General features: G+C 37.9%; 1 protein-coding gene across 3 annotated transcripts in view; it reads right to left on the bottom strand.

Moving 5' to 3' along the window:
- LOC139736904 (protein phosphatase 3 catalytic subunit alpha-like) overlaps window positions 1-20,751 on the bottom strand; it is a 99,922-nt gene that overhangs the window by 12,181 nt on the left and 66,990 nt on the right. For 2 of the 3 annotated variants that reach the window (XM_071647577.1, XM_071647580.1), the window contains exon 11: window positions 7,460-7,489. The exons of the other annotated variant lie outside the window; for it this stretch is intronic. In XM_071647577.1, the coding sequence (XP_071503678.1) occupies window positions 7,460-7,489 (30 nt within the window). The remainder of the gene's footprint in view (window positions 1-7,459; window positions 7,490-20,751) is intronic. 3 annotated transcript variants of the gene reach the window in all.

Genomic DNA, 20,751 nt, shown 5'->3' with positions numbered 1-20,751 from the left:
AAATTTTGAAAGGAGGTAGACTAGGTATAATGAGATCAATTTTTGAAAATCAAATTTATTATTTTTTGCCATTTTTAATATCATTTGTCTTTAATAGCTTTTATAGCATTAATGTCCCTGATTAATAGGGCTAACAGTAAGCAGGTCACATATTTCTATATTGAGTTTCTCATTCCTGTTGGCTGATACTTTATATTATTTTCAATATCTTCCTTTTAGTGCTCTTAATTAGCATTCATGAAAAAAAAAACACTTTTAGTGCGATGACAGTCTGTGATTTGAGAACACTGAAAAGTTGATGCTTCACTTACATCTTTTTTTAGACCCAAGCTTGGGGGAAAAACCCCGCACAAATATCCTCGAGACTCACAAAAACTTAACTGTCAGACATTTTGTTTGTTTCTTGTGAAGAACCATCTTTGTCACATTTAATCTTCAAAGCCCATGCCAATAACCACATGTTACAAAGCACCATAAACATGATAAGAGCTACCAGGATTTTGGACTACGGTAAAAATTCCTGTTCACAGACGATTCTGCACTCGATTCAAAGGAAAGGGAGCTCAAGGTAGATCCACCATGATTTTCTGCATAAGCTAAATGCACCGCAGCAAAACTGTGAGGACCAAACAATTGCACACTGAGTCACTCACTAACAGAGCTGACAGCATCTAGCTACCTTGCTCCTCTTACTTATCGCCATGGTTACCACCACGCTGTGACCCCCTTTTTTTGTTTGAGAGGTGAGAAGAGGAGCACGTGCCAGTTGACAACTCCAGGTGACTACACACTCCCTTTGTGTTTGTGCACATGTCAAACCTCACCTACACATCACAGTGTTTGTGTGTATAGATGAGGCATGTTGTCTGCTATCTTTTTTTCCTTAGGACCAGAGATGTGACTGTCACTAACAGCGATTTTCCGAGGTCTGTTCATGCTTTGTTTTTGTTTTGTTTTTTTGCTGTCGTTCGGTTCCCTTCTTAGGTTTTTTTTTCTTCTCCTTTCCCTATGAGTGCAGTATCACTATAATGAAATACACAGTTTTATAATATTTCAGATATTTCACTGTACTTAGAAGGAATCATTGATCATTTCTGAATTCATGTTTGTTTCATGGTATAGGCTGGACAAGGGACAGTGGACTTTCATACTTACTCTTAAGTTTAGCCATAAATTACAGCAAGTCATTCCTCATGGGGTAACCACTCTTAAATGATTCACACAATCCCTTTGATATGTCCTTGCCTAGCACAGTCATTGTGTAAAGAAAGACTTGGAGAGTCTCTAGAGCATATATCAAGTGCGCTCCCATTATAACGAACATGGTCATGACACGGTCATAACAAAATTCTTGTTACACCAAAGTAAAAAGTCAGGTCCCCAACTTATCATCTATATATCTTTATAAACTAAAATGATCATCTACATAATCACCATACTTTACTGTTCGGCTACACTGAAATTTTGATTTAACGAGAGAAAATAGCCAGTCCATAAAACTTCATATTAATGGGAGTTGCTTGTTCTTCACACTTTCCAAGGGTTCTACAGTACTGCTTGTAATGAAGTTAGAATACTGCAAGGATTTGTGAATATATATCTTAAAAAGGCAAGAGTTACCCGAGATGACACAGGACATACTGAAATTATGTTTAAAAGCACTAAGGCCTCCTCTAGAAATTTGGCCATGGCACATTTGTAGCAGCACACCCACAGCTGATTAGACAGACATCCCACAACATTTATGGTGCTGATGTATTGCTTTACCTAATGAGGACAATACCTCTTAATCACAAGGTCACTGAAGGATATTGATAAAGATTCAACATCTAGATTCTCATGACTCTTCTTGCTATTCCAAGAGCATGTTTCACCATAAAAATAAAATTTGAAATTTTGATTTTTTCATACCAAAGGCCATCTTTAAACAAGATTTGGCAGAAATTGAGAAAAAGAAAATAATGCTATAAACTTTCATCCGAGCATGTTAAGATGTATGCCAGTAGCTATTCTCTTTGACTAGAGTCAACTGTCTGTCATCCTCTTATCTACTCCAAAATGTTCTACAATTCCATCTTTATCTACCCTTCGCCACTGAACTGGTGAGGGACACAAGCTTAGTTGGAGTCAAAGAGGACGCTTGTGGTTGCAGACCTCAATTGATTTGTGAGTTGATAAGGTGATCATTCACGATAAAGCATTTGTATTCATTTTGATCCATCTGAGCCCTTTTGCATTAAGACTTGTGGATAGGCTCCACTACTCCTGACACAATGATTCTTAATGAGTTCAAGATCATTTCTTGACTCTCCACAGATGGTAACTTTCAACATAAGAAGGCCCTGTGGGAGCACACTATTCTGCAAAGTGGCAGATCACTACACAAGGAGAGTTAAGTCTACTATCATCCTCTCGGTAATGAGTCACTGTTCATGAACTCCCGCAATTTAATTGATGAGACAGTTTCTCATAAATATTCTTTCTAAATATTCCTCGTGAACATTCTTTCTAACTATTCCTATATCCTGTTCTGTCTTACTACAGTCATGAGTAATCGTTTAACAGTAGGCACAATGAAATCTCAGCCGACTGTAACATATCTACACACATGGTACTCCTGTTACGACAAACCCAGTTATAATAAAATTTTGCTACAATGAAGTGACAAGGTAGTTCCAAAATATTTATCTTTATGTATTACATATCTTTTTGTTGGGCTTTAATGAAATTTTGATATAACAAAAGAAAACTACAGATCCAAAGGACTTAGTTATAATGGTAGTTGCCTGTACAAAAGGAAGAGCCTAATGTCCAAGAAAGTAACAAAGTTGAGGCCTTTTCACCATTAATGAACCTATCTCCCGCATTTTCTTAAATACTAAACAAACATCTCATTCACAAATGTTACAGCTAAAGTCCAGATGCTTCGCAATTCATCCCAGTATGCAGCACTGCAACAGAACAGGCTTGAAAACACAAGAGTATCTCAAGAAAAATCAAAAACTCAACAAGCAAATGGTCTCCTGCCACCCACTGGAGAAAAAAAACAAAACATACAAAGTACATGATAGGATAGAAAACCCAGACCACACATTGGTTTAATATGCGGGCATATCACTCTCTCTGCCACATACACCATAGATACAATTATGTGTATATATAAATATGAACACACGCAGCAGAGGGCATGAACACGAACACCAAGCAAAGAAAGAAACAATTGTAACTACATACCAACTCTAGAACCTTTACCTGAGAAAACATAAAAATAAAAAAAAATACACAAACAAAAGATACATAGACATAGTTATGGGTATTAAGGAAAATGAAAATGCAAAATTCAATCATAAAATTGAAAATGGTTATGAAGAAAGGAACAGAAAGAGAAGAACAGGTAGCTGTCTCAGTCTGGGTAAGCAGAAATCGAAATAACAGTACTACTAGAGATAGAGTAACCAAAAAAGAGGGAAGGAACAATAAAAAGGTAGTTACAAAGACCAAGTCAGAAGGAGGAAGATAGAAAGAAGAAGAGATAAGTTGGTAGAGCAAAGGGACGACAAAGGAAAAATAACCCAAAACATTCAATCTAATGGCCTGCCAGTAAACTCATATGATCATAAATGACTACATCCATTCCAGCAATAGATTGCAGATGTCTACAAATCTAACAAAAACTTCAAGAATTTGAATCAATGTGATTATTTCTAAACGTACGACACTGTACCTCGCCACAGTGGAATACCGCTGGTACAGGAATAAATAAATACTATGTAACACAGACAATAACAACAATAATTGGCAATAGGTCAGTCAGAGGCTATAGATACTTCCAAGCAGACACACAAAGAGCATAGACAGGTCTAGTTAGTATTGAAGGCAACACACCAGACATGGACTATATGTGCAAAACTCCCACAAGCAAATACACAGGAACATACATGATTGGACATAGAGCATGGAGTAACTCAGAGCATTCAAATTTCTGGATATAAAATTTTCCTGCATTGTCTATGGTAATTGGTACTTCCCTGGCATTCATTAGATTTCAACAAGTTTGCCTGTGACATTCTGACAATATCTATGGCTGACAGCAGGTGACCCAAGTACATCACTTATCAGAGAAATATATTAATTCTATCAACACAACCTCAAACACTTGGGCATCATAAAATGCTATCCTTTATCATACTTTCTATATCCACATATGACTTTCTTCCATGAAAGGAATGTGAAACAAAACATGGAACTTGGCAGTTCAAAAAGAATGAAGTTAAGATTACAATCGAAGATGAGTTTTATACATCAAAACATCTTTCCTTGGGGTCAACATCTTAAAGATGGAAGGCCAAAAACCCAGGTGAAAGTTTTATTCAGAAGTTGGATAGGAAAATCTTTGATGAGCAGTGAAGTTTTCAATTGAGAGTCTCTTTATGTTGATGAGTGTGCTTAGCAGTGATGAAGAAGCACCCTTCCTATGTGCATTACTGTCAAATGGTTATTTTTTTTCCCCCCTAGGGCTGTACTATCTAAATTTCAACATTTCAATCTCTAATTCTAAGGTAGCATGCAGAGTATTTAATTCAGTCAACTATCAAGAGCTCCTTCACGAGTGTAATCTCTATGCTGACAAAAGCATTCTGCTGCTGAGGTATCACTGTTAGCGTGTCATCTTGCTGGCTACATTGAAACAGACAGTCAACAATACTATCTTGTTCCTCAGCAAACCAGCCAATTCCTACATTTTAAATTTCACCTGCACAGGTTAGCCTAGCCAGTGACATGTGAATTAAGTAGAGCAACCATGCTTACAATTGATCTCCTCCTAGGGGAATGGAGGGGGGGGGGGAACAGGTTGATATTGGAATTGGAATTGAATTTTGGAAAACGATTTAAGGAGTTTAAAACAACAAGATAAATGGGCAAAATCAACAACTATGGCTGCGTGTCAACAGCCATTGTGACTGGTTGACTTCAAACAGCATACAGTAGTACTCGTCTAATAAGGATTTCAAGATCAATGAATAACACATTTTGTTCTGGGTAAAGCACTGTGCCCCACACATAGTAATTTTATACTTGCATTAAAGAATCTATGAATTGAGGGAGGAAAAAACTTACAAGACCCATTACAATTTGCAAGAAAGGAGACTGAGAGGAAAATATTAGCTGTTCCTTTAAACCTGCTAAATCTGCATATTAAAAGAGCAATAGGAAGAAGCAGGAGGAATTAAAAATGGAGGTTTAAATCATTATTGCATCATTGCCACCATCTAAGGTATAATATTACCAAAGCTTACGCAAGCAAATGTTATTGGCCTAATCAACAAGTAGATTTGTGAAAACCTGAACTATGTTGCAATCAAAATGTCTGAACCCCAATACAAATTAAAAGAAAAACACCCCAAATTAATGAAAAGACACATTGAAAATGTTAAAAAGAAAACTGAGAAATGAATATTCAAGATTTCTGCTGAGTAAACACACACATTTTCAGGTGGTCTTTTGTTGTATTGGCCTGACTGTCTACCTGCTTACAAGTGTGTTTTCCTTACAGTGTTCACATTTTGTGCTATTCCATACCGTATCCATGTTGATTTTAATAGAGCGATTAAAAAAACAACAGAAAAAAAAGAGAAGATCCATCAAAATCAGACTCAAAAAGAGAAATTATTGAATTTCTATGTTTCAAACATTTTCAGCAAATACTGACAATGCTTGCAAACATATGTGCAAGTAGCCCGAAGTGATAATGTCACCAATTTACAACATTTTGACTGCTTGTGCCTAAAGAGTGATGATAATTATGTTTTAGGTTAATAGTTCTGCAAATAAAAACCACCCCACCCCCCCCCCCCCCCCCCAAAAAAAAAAAAAAAAAATAGAGTCATTGCAGCTATTTTCTTTTTTTTGTTGTTAATGAATCAACGATTTAGCATGAAAAACACATGTTAATATTAGGTTCCTGTTATTTTGCACTTCAAATTAGAAATTGTGCAAATATTTGTGTTGTCAATCAAAGACCCAAGCACATGAAATTGTTCCCTTATCTCATTTGAATACATTCAGTTGCTACCAATGCCACTGTTTTGTTAAAATACAAACTTTACAATTTTATAAGTCTCTTGGTTCAGGTTAACTTTTGATAGAACCTCTCCTGCCCTGTTCATTTGATTTTGAATTATTTGTTTCAGCTAGTGTGTTTTTATGTCACAAATCAATCACGAGACATACTAGAGGGTGGGATGACGCTAGCATACTGTGTAGGACCAGTACTATTATAGTGTAATTTTCGAACTAGGACAAACTAGAGGGTGAGGCAATGCTAGTGTACAAAACAGGACCAGGACCACAAGAGTATAACTATCAGAAATAAGTCACAGGGCAAACTAGGATACGATGCCTAAGTACCATACAGGAATGGGACCATAAAATCATCATTTTCAAGAATCTGCCATAGGGCAAAACTACAGAGACAATGCTGGTGGACTAGATAGAACCAGCATCAGGACCAGGACCAAGACTAGGACCAGGGTGGGAGTTGCCCATGAGGAAGAACGAGGTATACAGTCCCGAGACAGGAACAAAGATGCAAGACATGGATCCCAAGGCAGCCTTGACAATGGATGTGCAGCAAGTATCTTACTGAGGCAAAGCAATCCTTTCGGAACTGCTCCCTTTCTACAAGTAAGCACTCAACTCTTATACCAATAACTGGCAGGTTATGGGGTTGGTATAGCTGCTTTGATAGACTACAACATACTGAAATGAGCCATCTGTTCTTACATAACATGCACGTTGGCCTCTCAGAATCTCTAGATATTATTAACCCTGACCCAAAACCCCCTACCCTCTTCTTCACAGATTGAACCATTTCAGAGCTAACAAAGTTATCGTGGGAGATCCGTTGTCTTTTTCTTTTGTACTCTGCGCTAGCCGTCCATACAAAATACACTTAAGATAAAGCTTGCTGATAATATCATAATGGTTCATTTGGCCTGATCATAATGAAAACTGTTATGTTCAAAACCTGAAAAAATACAGGCTACTACAAATGGTAAAATACAAATATTTTGTCATTGTGCAATATTGTTATGGAGGTCTTTTGAAATAAGTATTTTCACTGTTCTAAAGAAAACTAAACAGTGAACAACATAATGTTAGCAGAAATGTTTTGAACACTTTTAACACGATAAATTCAGATTAATAATTTATGATTTACATACAGCACTTTAGGTGTACATCTCTTCTTCAAGAAGCACTGGGTGAACATAGGAGAAACTGAGTTTTTAGCTAAAGGTTAGCTGCACATCCATTGATGTCCAATATATAAAAGTCTAGAGAGAGTAACCATGGATGAGAGAATGAATGAATGAATGAAGAACGAACAAGGTAAAAGAAGAAGATATACTGGCTGAAAGATGAATGAAGGAGCTGCTTTTCCCTCGTTTTTTTCTCTTACCTGGATCTGCGTTACCCTCTGTCGTGGAATCTGAAAACACACACATGACACATGGTAGGTATAGTGGTGAAAATGGTTTTTACGCGACTCATTAATGAACATCAACTCCTCTGGCACATAGTTCATGCCACCCTCTGCAGCAACTCATATCATCTAACAGCATAATTAGTAGAAATTGCCACTCACATCCCGTATTTCTTGCGCTTAGTAATAGTGCCATTCCAAGAGCACTGGAAAAGCTGTAAATGTCTTGTTTGATTTGTAAAAGAAGGAGTTACAAATGAGATCCATATGAACTTCTCCATGAACAACAGTAGCTTATAAATATTTGAAAATGCAACATGTTGTAAGGGGATGATTCCTTGCAAAAGAGTCAGAAAGTATTCACCTTTGCATTACCCTTCGTATACTGGTTAAAAGTTTCTTCTTTAATTCCTCCTTAATTCGTATGATTTCAAATGAGTTGCTTGCACAGGGTAGTATGAACTCGCATAATTCCAACATGCAGAGTGCAGTCCCAGCTATCAGGGCCAACTTGCCCACAGTACACACACATCTTCATTCAGGCATCATGCAATGAATTAGCTCTGCACTGGTAGATGCAGGTCGACAAAATGTTAATTTTTAAAATCAGAAATGATACAAAGTCATGGAGATTTATACTCATTACCACTAACACACATGCATCTCTTCTCTGGCAATTTTGTATCTTTGAAAAAAAAAAAAGAGGGAGGAATCTCAAGATCTCTTTAGCAATACAATGTTTCTTGTTCCGCTATCAAGATGCTTTTTTTCCCCCAATATGCCTATGACATTAGTGCTCGCATAACTTGACATGCTGCAAAATGTAAAATGGTTTAACATTCCACTGCATCAAATCAATCAAGCTATTTTTCAAGCATTTCAAGCCTGCTGCTGGATAGGCCATCAAAGAAGTCACACTTTCTCACATCACTGTCGTGCTCTTGTGTTGCTGATGTCAAAAATGCAAATTTGCAATTTGTTACATGTACGTTCCATTTGTACTGCCCTTGAAAATATCAACCAGGCACTATGATTTCATTTTCACAAACTTCTCTGACATGATGATAATACAATGTATATTATATATAAATCGACTCGACAAGTGATAAGATGTCAAAATGTAAGTAAGAGATGTAGACACACACGAGGAGATATATGGATGTTATGATTCTAAAACTCACACGATGCAGATGGGAAGAGGAATACGGGGGGAAAAAAATCAGGAGTTCAGTCTTCTCGCTAGGCTGCCATTCAGTGGTTACTTACAGGGGGTTGAGTTAGTAAGGGATGGTCAGGGAAGAGAAGTAGGGAAGGATATATATCTATCAAAGGTTAGCACTCTTGGATGACATCTAGTTCAGTTTACAGCAAACTATCGTACACATATCTATACGGTAGCTATCTAGGGTATATTCAGACACAAGGTAAACTGACAGTCTCTCCTAGAATGTGGATGTCAAGCACTCTTGAACAGTAAAACCAAACTTCTGGTTGGCTACACAAATATATCCATGACAATTATTATCTGAATGATTGATCCAAATTTTGTCCAGGCAAGAAATTCACATTTTCATATCTAACTAAGATAGCAATTATAACAATGATCTGCACGTCCAAGTTTAATTATCATCAATAAAAAAATGCTCCAGCGATCATGTAGTCTCAAGATTGCCAGTGGCACAACTAAGCCACTGACATTCTAGCAAACATGTTTTTAAAAAGAAGATAGAAATGAGGTCAATAAATTTTGCCAGGAATAATCACTGCTGCAGAGATATAAGTAAAAAGACAGAAGGTCAGTAACAGTTTAGAAAAAAAAAAAATCTTTCGACATCATATCAAAGTAATATCAGCTCTTGATATATTTACAGTGAAAGTATGAAACTATTCAACAGATGCTTCACAGCAGTTCTTCCTTGAAATTAGCTTTCCTTGAAAGGGAAACAGAAAGTGAAGAATCATAATAAGAGAGGGAGAAATAAAAACATGACAAAGGAAAAGGATTATAGAAAGAAAAAGTACTTGTGTGAGAAAGGAAGTTGTATAATTCTTTGTTCTAATGTTGTCTGTGGTCACATGACATCCTTTACAACACTAATGTTCTGTTCATGAAAATTCTGAACAATGTTAAACATTATGAAAAAACTATTGCACTAATGAAGCTGTGAAACATTGCTCCTTATTTGCTCACTGAATCACATAGCACAGATCAACCCCCCCCCCCCCTCTCTTTACCTCCCTCTCTCTCACTCTGCTTCTCCTCGATACATGCAGAGAGGAGTTTAGGCAGACCCATTTCCAGTAAGCAAATATTGAAAATGGCTCGATATAACCAACTCAAATAAACTCATTCAAACACGCCTGTCAATGTCACAGCACTTCTGGCGGAGTCTCGCACAGAGGCAGGCAAACAAGAAACCAATTTATTCATCTAATAACTGTCAATAGTCATCTAATGTGTGGGACGGGAAAGCAGTGAAAATCCCTCCTCTCTTTTCCTTCCCTCCAATCCTCAACTGTGTCAAATACAGCGCGCTGAGACCCAGAGTCAAAATGCAAAATGCAAAGGTAGGGGTATTAAATAAGTCTAGAAAAGTAGGGAGAAGGGGAATAGGAGAAGGCAGTGCTTACATCACTTGAGCAAACTGGCCCGATTCAAAAAAGGTAGTTTAATTCAAATCCACAATTTAATTTAGTACATGGACTAAAATAAGCGTGAAACACCTATTCGTTGCCTATGCCCATGCTCACACGTATTTCTTATTGGAGGGCGTACATGCTGTGTCACACGTTTTTGGACAGTTCAAATGTGTATAATCTGTTGAATAGATTTGAACTACCTTTGAGAGTTCTGTCCACTGAAAGTAAGGCACAGACTCTATCTGACAATAAGAGGATATAAACTCCATATTCTGATACAGATAACATCCCAACACATGAAGAGCTGCTACACTGTGCGTGTAATAAAGCATGACTTGGTTTGTAACTAATGATACGCACAGGCATAGCAGATACATCCCCCTCCTGTTCCCCCTCCCCCCCTGTTATTGTATGCTTTAATGAAGATACGAAGGGATATTAATCAGAAAACAGATCCCTTGTCCCTTTTTCATATGGTTGATCCCTTCCATCAAAGGTTGCGTCTCAAGGGAAATGTTCTCGCCTCGTACCAAACACAGGGGTTTGGGGTCAAGGGTCAGGAAACAGACCTGTATCTTCCTCTTTGACATGTCTATGCCACATCATTAATACAAAGTCCCCCTCTGCTATGCTATTGGGCTCCTGTACAAGCTATGATGATAAGTAACAATAATTGTAAATAAACAATAAACAATATTGCTTAATTTCTGAGAAACAGTGATCAGTCAGAGGATTCCTAAGCAAGAATGAAGGAACTAAAGGAAAATGAACATGGAGTAAACAAAGAGCACAGTAGTGGCCTTAAGAGATGAAATCATTTAGAGATATTAGTGAAGACAGATGAGGAAAGCCATATCACACATCCTAATGGAAAGCAAAAACTGGTTTGACTAAACCACAGTCATTTAATTCCAAGGCCTAACACGTTGAAGACGAAAAGTTGTATAAGGTGAGTTATGATGTATACACGCAAAGTTTATTTTCATTGTTTACAAGCAAGTAGTATCATACATGTGGGAAGGGGGGGGGGTGGATCAGTGGGGGTAAGAAAGTTTGAGTCATGTCACCAGGGAAGTCAAATTCCTCAAAACTCTGGCATCCTCCAGAGGGGCAGTGGTTAGCCACATTGTTGACTGAAACCATCTTTTTGTGTCTATGACAGAGTCGACCTAATTTCGGGGCATCCAAAACCCCCATGCTTGAAGGGAACATCTCTTTAAACAGTCACACTCTTCCCTCCTCCATGGCTTCCCATCCATCTTTCCCCCTCTCAGAATTGATCAATAAAGGTGTGTGACAAGCTGCAATGCATTGATCCATTCCATTCTTGACAGGTTGCACTGGCTTGGGTGGGGGGTGGGGGGGGGGGGGGGGGGGAGAGGGGGCAATAGCTTACAAGTAGATGTTGTCTCCTCATAGCTCACATACAGGAACTATTTCAAATGAGAATTGAGATTGTGCGCACAAAATGATTACTTAATTTCTTACTTCTCTTCCATTTTACTGTCTTTACTATCTCGGAAAACCTTCATCCTAATCACTACTTCCTAATCTGTTTGATCATACACAAATTTTATGCAAGCCTGTATGCTTTGATATCATCTTGTTGCATGAAAGACTGTGCTTTTTTTATTTTCATTTTATTCATTTTGAGAATTTGGGTTCAATAAGGATGGATTGCTGTCCAAGGTGAAGCATTAGAAATGCATCTGTTCATGATAAGTCATTCTATCAATCAATGTCAACGTGTTTCTTTTAGTCTATTCTCAGTGCTGTGTTTCACAGCATTATATTCTACAAATATGTTTTTGTGGTTGTTGTTTGTTCCGTCTTAGACCAATCACTCAGCATGACAATAGAGAAGCTGTCTGTGCGCAAATACTGACTCAAGTGAACATACAAACGACGTGATCATTTCTGATATGACTGACATACTCAAAATCAAAAGTTTACACAGGTTCCCTTATCTAATGATCATTTTCTACACGAGCAAATGAGCAAAATGCTGAAATATTATGGGCAATGGCTGAAAAGCCTTTACCTTGGCAAGCTACTAGTAAGCCTTTTATACAAGGCTTCGGGTATTCTCTATTGAGTTTACAGCTATCACAGCAGCATGTTGATTTCTAGCACCGAAATGTTTTGACTAGATTCTCTGCCTGATAGCTGCTGTCATGGATAAAAGCTTATTGATCATTAATGAACACTACACTTTATCCGTTGTGGCTTTCTTACGCAAACACTTTGCTTTACTTAAACAAAGTATCATACAATGATCACATGGGGTCATGTACTATGTGGTAGCCTCTCTGGCATTAGCACTACTCTTCCAGACAGCCTGCCATTGTTATTACCCTAGCACTGCTACATACCAATGTTTCCATCAGAGTCAAGAGGTACATAAGGGGGTGAAACATCTTTTCTAACGATGTAGGCAATTGGCACGACATCCTCTCTTCAGAGTCTATAGTCTCTTCTCTGGCCAAACAAAGTTAGTACTTTACCTACCCTCTAAATTGCTTCAAGCAGCCACATTGATGTGTGGCAAGCTCAGAAAGGAATCTGCTTATAAATGAAGTCCTTTTGCAGAGCAACAACTATATTGGGAAGGACAGGGGGATGGGGCAAGGCTTCTAATCTTGAAAGGATGATCACTTGGTTTGCTTGGCTTTTGTCACAGTTGCACTATTTCCTTACTTTAGGATACCTAACTGTGTTTCTGATTTTGTTTTTGTTTTCGTTTTTTTGTTAACGAAACAATGCAACTTTTATCACACATCATAAACCAAACCTGTGATGATTTCCTCACAGCCAATGCTGATGTGCACATCTACCGTATGCAACGTATGCCCAATTTGCAGCAAGGGGTAACCGTGCTTAGGAATGACCTTTACTTAAACCGTATTTGTTGTTGAAACATAATGCACACGTTTGAATACATATCAACATGTACAAAATGTTGGTAAAGCAAGGGCAAAGCTGCTGTTTGTGGTTTTTTTTAATACCATAGACTACGTTAAACACATAATGTATGAAGATCACTTGTTCAGGTGTATGAATTCTTTTTTCACCCCTTTTGTTCTACAATATTTCACTAAATTCTTGACATACTGAATTCCCCGACTATAACATAAACAAGACTATACAAAACTGAGACATGAACATCAGTCGCTTGATCATCACTTGACTAACAATCCCACCTGAGGCATTTATACCTGGCAAGATGGCAGTCAAAAACACATGGACAGTTTAATTTTGTGACATCCAGTGGAGAACATTAACTCATTTTGGCACAAGACTGATACATACTCATCACTTGGTTGGGCACACCACAAACCACGAGAGGCACAAACACAATAAGAGGCACAGCAACCGACAAGTCTTTGCAGGTTGCAGGAAATCACTTCAGGTATTAATTTGAACACACAAAATTAGTACTTGAAATCTGACACATCCAAAAACAATGTTAATCGCACAGCACATGACTTTATGAGAGCAAAACAAACAAACAAAAACACACACTAAAAGGATTAGCTTCATCTTTCCTATAAAGGACAGAGCTAGCTTTCCAATGTTCAGCCTTTGAATTGAGATGTATGTGAGGAGCAAGTTTGAAAGAGAACTCAAATGTGGAGGCACCTCTGATGTTAACTAGCATGAAGGGCCAAAAATCTCCCCATCTTTCTTACAGCCTGATGCCTCCCTGCAAGCCAAATTAGTGGCAGCCTTCTCCATGTATCTGATCACTCCTTGGTGAGTTTTCAACTTGTTTGCAAGGTAATTTGTGGTGCCCCAACCAACCTGCACCCCTTGTTAAGACTGACTTAGCATTTATAAAAGCCGACACTGGTAGAGGAAATCAAAGTGATTCATTCAGGAGAAACTATTGACAAATTTAAAGCTGGATGTTTTTTAGAAATCAGAGAAGGCAACACTGCCGCTATCAATAAGATGGCAAATCATTGCTGAGAATGTTTCAAAGAGAATTAGAAGTGACAGACAGGAAACGTATTACACGAATGCCTTTGATGCAAGGAAGTGAAGGCCCTTTTTTCTTCTTTCCTTGGTATTAATCTGTTACATTATTGTGAGAAAAAAACCCACACATATTAACAGTTTACAAATACAATGATACAATTAAAATACAAAGATATAATCAAAACACAAATGTATATTATCTGCGCTAGATTTTGAACTGCTATATTCTTCTTGAGATCGGAACATCATTTGTATAAATGAGCTGAATCACTGAAGTGCAGACAAGCTGACCTCACCCGTACATCATCTGTTATACCAGTATGGGCTGGAATCTGATGTCTACATTAACATACTTGTGTACAAACTTATCAAGTCAGCAAAATAATTCATAATTCAGCAAAATATTTCCAAACTGATAAACCTGCTTGATAAATCTGCTTGACAGAATGGCTGAATGACTGCTTTTGACAAAGCAATTGAGGCAAAAAATCCCCTCTAGGGCTTGAATTCTCTTGAATGCTTCTCATGAAATAGTAAATCCACTTAGTGAATAAAATCCCGGTAAACTTTGAGTGAAATCTCCTTGATGCAACTTGAGCCCAGTCAAAAGAGAGGAATGAAACAAATATAACTGTATGCTTTGCGATACTCTGGTACTCTGGTACAGGGGCCCATGTAAGGGTAGTCACAAGCAATTACCCAATTACAAACTGAGGCATCTTGCAAAGAACTGGATGGGAGGGGGTTAAAGAAGACACATAGCAGATGCCAATTTATCATTTCAAATTCAGTGCTTACACATAATACAAGGAGGCAGATACAAAGGGGCTTGGACATAATTTGGCCAACATTAACTATATTTCACAGATCCAGCAAACTATTGAGATGCCTAGATTTCCCTTCCTCTAAGAATTGTGAGAAAAATTGAACATATCTCCACCCCTTTTTTTTTTTTTTTTTTTTTTTGGAGGGGGGGGGGGGGCATTGTTTTCTTTTAAAATCTAACACACGTAGCTCTAAGAGGCAGACTCAATTTGTACACATTTTCGGAACTAATATCACCCTGTCCCTCTCAGGAAATATCATGGACTGTTTTAATATACAAAATACTTGGGGACTGTATATGGCACTTTCCTTGCCTCAAATGAAAGTGTCCACCAGAAAGGATTTGGATATTCTAATCTTTATATAAAAACAAAATCTAAATACAGTTGGATACTGAATTACATATGGATAACACACAGGTGTCTCCCACACTACTAAAAAAAAAAAAGAGTATCAGCTTTAAATGCCCTATCATTTGCAATAAACCCATCACACTGTTAGTAGGGTGTTAAGAAAGATACATAGTTATTGTATAGTGACACATCAGAGTTGAGGCACTGTGAGGTGCAGGAATTATATGGGCAAAGGCAATTTGTCAAACACACTGCTGTAAGGTTAGGCAACAAAATAGTTCGTAATCTCTTCCACTTACCATTTCTTTGTAATACTGGAGTGTTGTGTGTTTGTGATTCCTTGTATAAACCTACTCTCCAACATTTGGTTTTTATCATTTATTTATCATATATATATATATTTTTTTTTTTTTTTTTTTTTTTTAATGATAAATGATTTTGAGATCACATCACGTTGGATTCCAGGGTACCAAATATTTTGAAGGTGAAGCATGATAATTTTCGGTGAAATTCCAAAAATAAAGTGAATTATATCGAAGCAATATTGAATTGTAATTGAAGAGTGAGTTTCGGGACAGCATTTGCCATCAGTTTCCAATTTAAGAGGAGTATCAGTCCAATTCAATTAAGTGCCAAAATTTTTTAACCAATATTGGGATTAATTCATTCAATTTGGCCAATTCATGTGAAAAACAGACAGGGAGGCGGACAAGAGTAGGACGACCCATGCGATAAGAGGTTTGAAGAAGGAATAGGAGTCGACAAAAATGGAAGGGAAACGGGAAGAGAAAGGTAAGGCAAACATGTTCAGATGGAGAAACATGACAAATCAGTATTATTTCATCTCGAGGTAGGACATTCACACATGGTCAAAAATACGCAAACATTCATAACATTACAAATTATAGGAGTGGCATATAATATCCAACGGGGGGAAACATGATTTCAAAGTTGTCATTTCTAACCACATGGCACATACGCAGTCAAATTGGGCATTCAAAATGAAACAAATGATAACGTACACACACACAGCTATGTGTACAATGTAGTGAGATGCAAACATGTGCAAATCTATGGCCACCTGGCTTTATATTCAACAAAATGAAAATCATTGTAATTATCAACCAGTAGTTGTAAAGTGCCTGATTTATGTTATGGGAAAATATAGTTTAATTCATTTCGTATATGTAATGCATTTCTTTGATGGCTAAGGATGAATTTGGAGTTCATGGAAAATCAAATAGACAAAATAAACACTATCACAGCACACCTCCCTCCCCCCCCCCCCCCCCCCCCCCCCCCCCCCCCCCCACCAAACTAAACTGTTAGTGGTTACTGGCAAGAAAACAGGCTTAAGTATCATCTCGCAATCTGGCTCAAACTCTGAGTACTTCTAGTGTACACATAAGCATAGTAGAAAACGCATACACCCAGACACACAAACAAACACACATACACACAATAGAAACTCTAGTAATATGCACATATTAAGTATATTGTCTGTTATACAATGAGACCATCAGCTATGAGAGATAGGTGCTTCTACATATGCAAATATGAAAAAGGTCATAGTCAACCTAATATTTCACTCTTTGCACAGCCACACCATCACGATCTTCCTACAACTGTATCCATTCTGAATTTCATGTGACTATGGTAGTTCATCGAACAGTCCAAGTTTTGTTGTTTATTTTTGAGGGGATGTTTTTTTTTTCTTGACTGCATGAGCTTCCAGGAGTCTACATTCACTAACAGAATACAAAATTTTACATACAAATGATAGCTACAAAATTGTAGATGTAAAATATAGCTTCCTGCATTAATTTTCTCACCTACACTGTCAAACAGATAAGTAACATCACAAATTACCATGGAATATGATTCTTGTATGAACTGTCTTGTGTCTCATAATGTTGAATACAATGCCTTTCCTTCTTTCCCAAAGAAATCAGATTTCAGATGGTCCACATAAGCAGAGTTGGAGAGATGAAGTTATGGGGGGGGGGGGGGGTGTCACACAGATACATGGATTGACGGAGAAGAGAGAAGAGGCATATGAGGAGAGAAACATATTAATAAGACAGAGACTAACACACATCCCTTCCTAACCAAATTCAATGCAGTGGCCATGAGCCGAGACATTGGGACCTCCACGAGCAAAGGGACTAATCAATGAAGAAGAGCTCTTCATAGGTACAACACATGTCGCGTGCCCCAACTGTCTGACTACAATGTGTACTCCTTTAATATGAAACATGCAACACAGTCATGTCCCGTGTCTGAATGCTGCACATACAATGACATGCATGGAGCCAGTGATGTATCGCTTGCTCCTCGCAGTTTATTATGTTCAAGGCGGCTCACGCATTTACTTGACATATCACCAAACATGTTTTACCACAGCATTTCATTTGTGCGTAGAAAAAAAATAAAAATAATTGCATCTTCTTTGCGCAAACACACCTTTTATTTTGGGTTGTTACTGTTGTTTTTTGTCTTTCTTTTCTTCTTTTAGCAGGACTACAGATGGGGACACTGCAAATCTTGGACATTATGCAGCTGCTGCATGCACAAGATCATGCATACACGATATTCCTTTAATCTTATGACTCCCTAACCATGACCTCTCCTTCACCTGTGCCTCGATATTTTGGGGCAAATCTATCTGTCAATTATCATTACGCATCCTTTTCTTTGCTTCATTGTTTTCTACTCTGATGCAAGCAAAGCTGCTGTTCCATCATCAACGAGGGGCCTGGTGTTTTGTCACCAAGTCCGTGAGATGCTGCTGCCACAAAGTGCCAAGTGAAGGCAGATATGATGAAGGAACAGCGAGGGCTCCTTCAGGGATACATCAACAGGTGGTAGGAGCACAAAGTTATTGGCAAAGCCAGACCGAATGACAGAAAATCTACATTGTAGATACTATCATTTCCCAAACCAGGTTTCAAAATATGATTTTGACAGCAGGGAAGTGCTTGTGTACACAGAAATCATCAGATCATGAAAATTATCGGGTCTTGCCTTATTTCACCTGTGTAAACTGTTCAGGACTTTCTCTGTTCTCGGGATATAGTTCAGGAAAAAATTATTCTTATTCTTATCATTTTTATTACGATATTAATATCATCATCATTATTATCATCATTATTATCATTATCTTTATTATCATTATAGTAATTATTATTATTATTATTATTATTATTATTATTATTATTATTATCATTATTATTATTACTAACATCATCATCATTATCATTATTCTTATTCTCATTCTTATTAGATGAAGCAATAGATGTCCTTGCTGAAAACAAATGAAGATATTCTTAGACACTTAACAGATTCAATCTGCATGGATATGGCATCCACTACATCAACAGCAAGAAATACAAAGACAATCTAATTGTGACCAAGTTCCTCTACATCACCATCGAGTGCTAATAATAATGAGCTCATGTGATGAAGTCTCATCATGAATTATAGAAGAAATCACCCCCTCTACGGGACACCCCCCCCCCCCCCCCCATCATTTATCCACAAGAAGTCCCAACATTAACTAATTGGACGACGACAAGTGTACCTCGAGGTATTCATCATTCACTTCCTATGCAGGGGATCACAACAGGCTGGAATCCACTTTAATTCTCAGAAACCAACACACACGAGCGAAGCAAAGCAGACTGGTGCCTCTGTCTGCTCTCTCTCTCATCAGAGGTAGCGATAAGCTTTGTGAGTTTGCATGCAAGGAAATTCATGTGGAATTGCATAACCCCCTTTGCAGACCAGAAATACTATAATGGCCCCAATATTTTCCTCCTCAAACGCCTAATCACATATGTATTCCCCTTCCTTACTTTTCTGTGCTTCCAAATGCTAACAAAAAAATTGATGACCTGCAAAAGTCAGTAACCATCTGACCATGGGGGTGGGGGTGAGTTCACACTTAACTCATTGTTTACCTGCCACTGCAAAATGCAGCTAAACATTTAATATAGTATTTGAACTTTCACTGCTTTTGACATAAATTTTGACGTGATGTACAGTGCTGGTTCTCATTTAGGGAATTTATGTTCGACATCAAAATTAGATACTTAAAACCATACATTATTTAAAGAGTGAAACTTTTATGAAATGGATGCACAACTTTGCCCCATCACCTGCCTGAATGCAGTTTTTCAATATAAATATTTACATCCATTCAAAAATTAATGCTCATTGCCATTATCTGACATGATACTTGACAAGTATGACTAAAATCCTGACCACAAACCACATCAAATCCACCTGCACTGTGGAATTTTCTCTTCGCCAAGCATCATCAATTATCTACTGACAAACATTTCATGTCAGTTGATATCTTGAAACTGCAATCAATCTACATCCAGCTCGGAAGTAAACAAACTTTCCCACACAATTACATATAATTCTCATGATGAAACATCCATTCACAGACATTCCACATTTATCCGCTGTGAAAAGAACTGTGAAGGGCACATATTGTCAGTAAAAGGGGAAAAAATGGATGCTTAAATTCCACTCATTTGGCAGCCTGCCGAAAAGGATAGTTCCGAAGTTGAGCCTCTAAGTAGCATAGGATTAACAGAGGACGTCTGACAACATGAAGCCAGAGTGAAGTGTTAATGAATTCCTTAATCTCATACACAGCGCTAATAACGCTTGCATTTACCACGCCATTTAAGGATTGCTCCGTCCAAGGCCAAATGACTGGATTCCCTTTTTTGTTTACAAAAAAAAAGTGTAAGAGCTCAAGAGCTACTCTGTGGATAGAGACAAATGGATTCTACTGGTACAAATGATGCTCTGTAGCGTGACTAACTGTGGGATCTGGCCAATCCAGTGATTGATGACTGCAGCAACATGCAGCCCGACTCAATTTATCAGCCACCTGTTTTGTGAAAGTCGTTTGCCGATACAGTGGCTGACAATAATGCCACGGAGAGATCGCATTATGTGTTCGGCAAAGAGGCTGGCAATGGTTTTAAGCTAGATATCAACATCTGACTTCCAATTCCGGCAATAATTCCTCTACATTTTCCATCTCATAGCTCGCACTCTGTGAATGGAATGACAGGGAAATTCCCCATCAAAGGAAAATGAAAAATAAGGATGTTCTAGGAAGGACAGTAGAAAGGGGACACTCGGCTTGGTCAGATATAGCACAGAGGAAAGATCTGTCTGGGCTTAACTAACAGGGGAGTTTCAAACATATCTTTAGCAGATAACTAATGTGTCTCATAAGTGACAACTACAGATTGATTTGACTGTTTACTTGGTAAGATCACAATTACTGAAATTCAAAACATGGCATGCATCTCTCTGTTTTCTTCTTCAAAGATCCATTTTGTGTTCACTTCTGGCCCTAAGGCACATCAAGCGATGGTTGAGCCACAATGTCAATCCCAAGCCCAAACCGACATATAGCAGTTGCACCTCCTATTCACTTCAAGAGAT

Source organism: Diadema antillarum, unplaced genomic scaffold (assembly GCF_040938485.1).
Source record: "Diadema antillarum isolate AM-2024a unplaced genomic scaffold, OU_Dant_1.0 seq00000674_RagTag, whole genome shotgun sequence".
Classification (NCBI taxonomy): domain Eukaryota; kingdom Metazoa; phylum Echinodermata; class Echinoidea; order Diadematoida; family Diadematidae; genus Diadema; species Diadema antillarum.
This window is presented reverse-complemented; position numbering and strand designations above follow the sequence as displayed.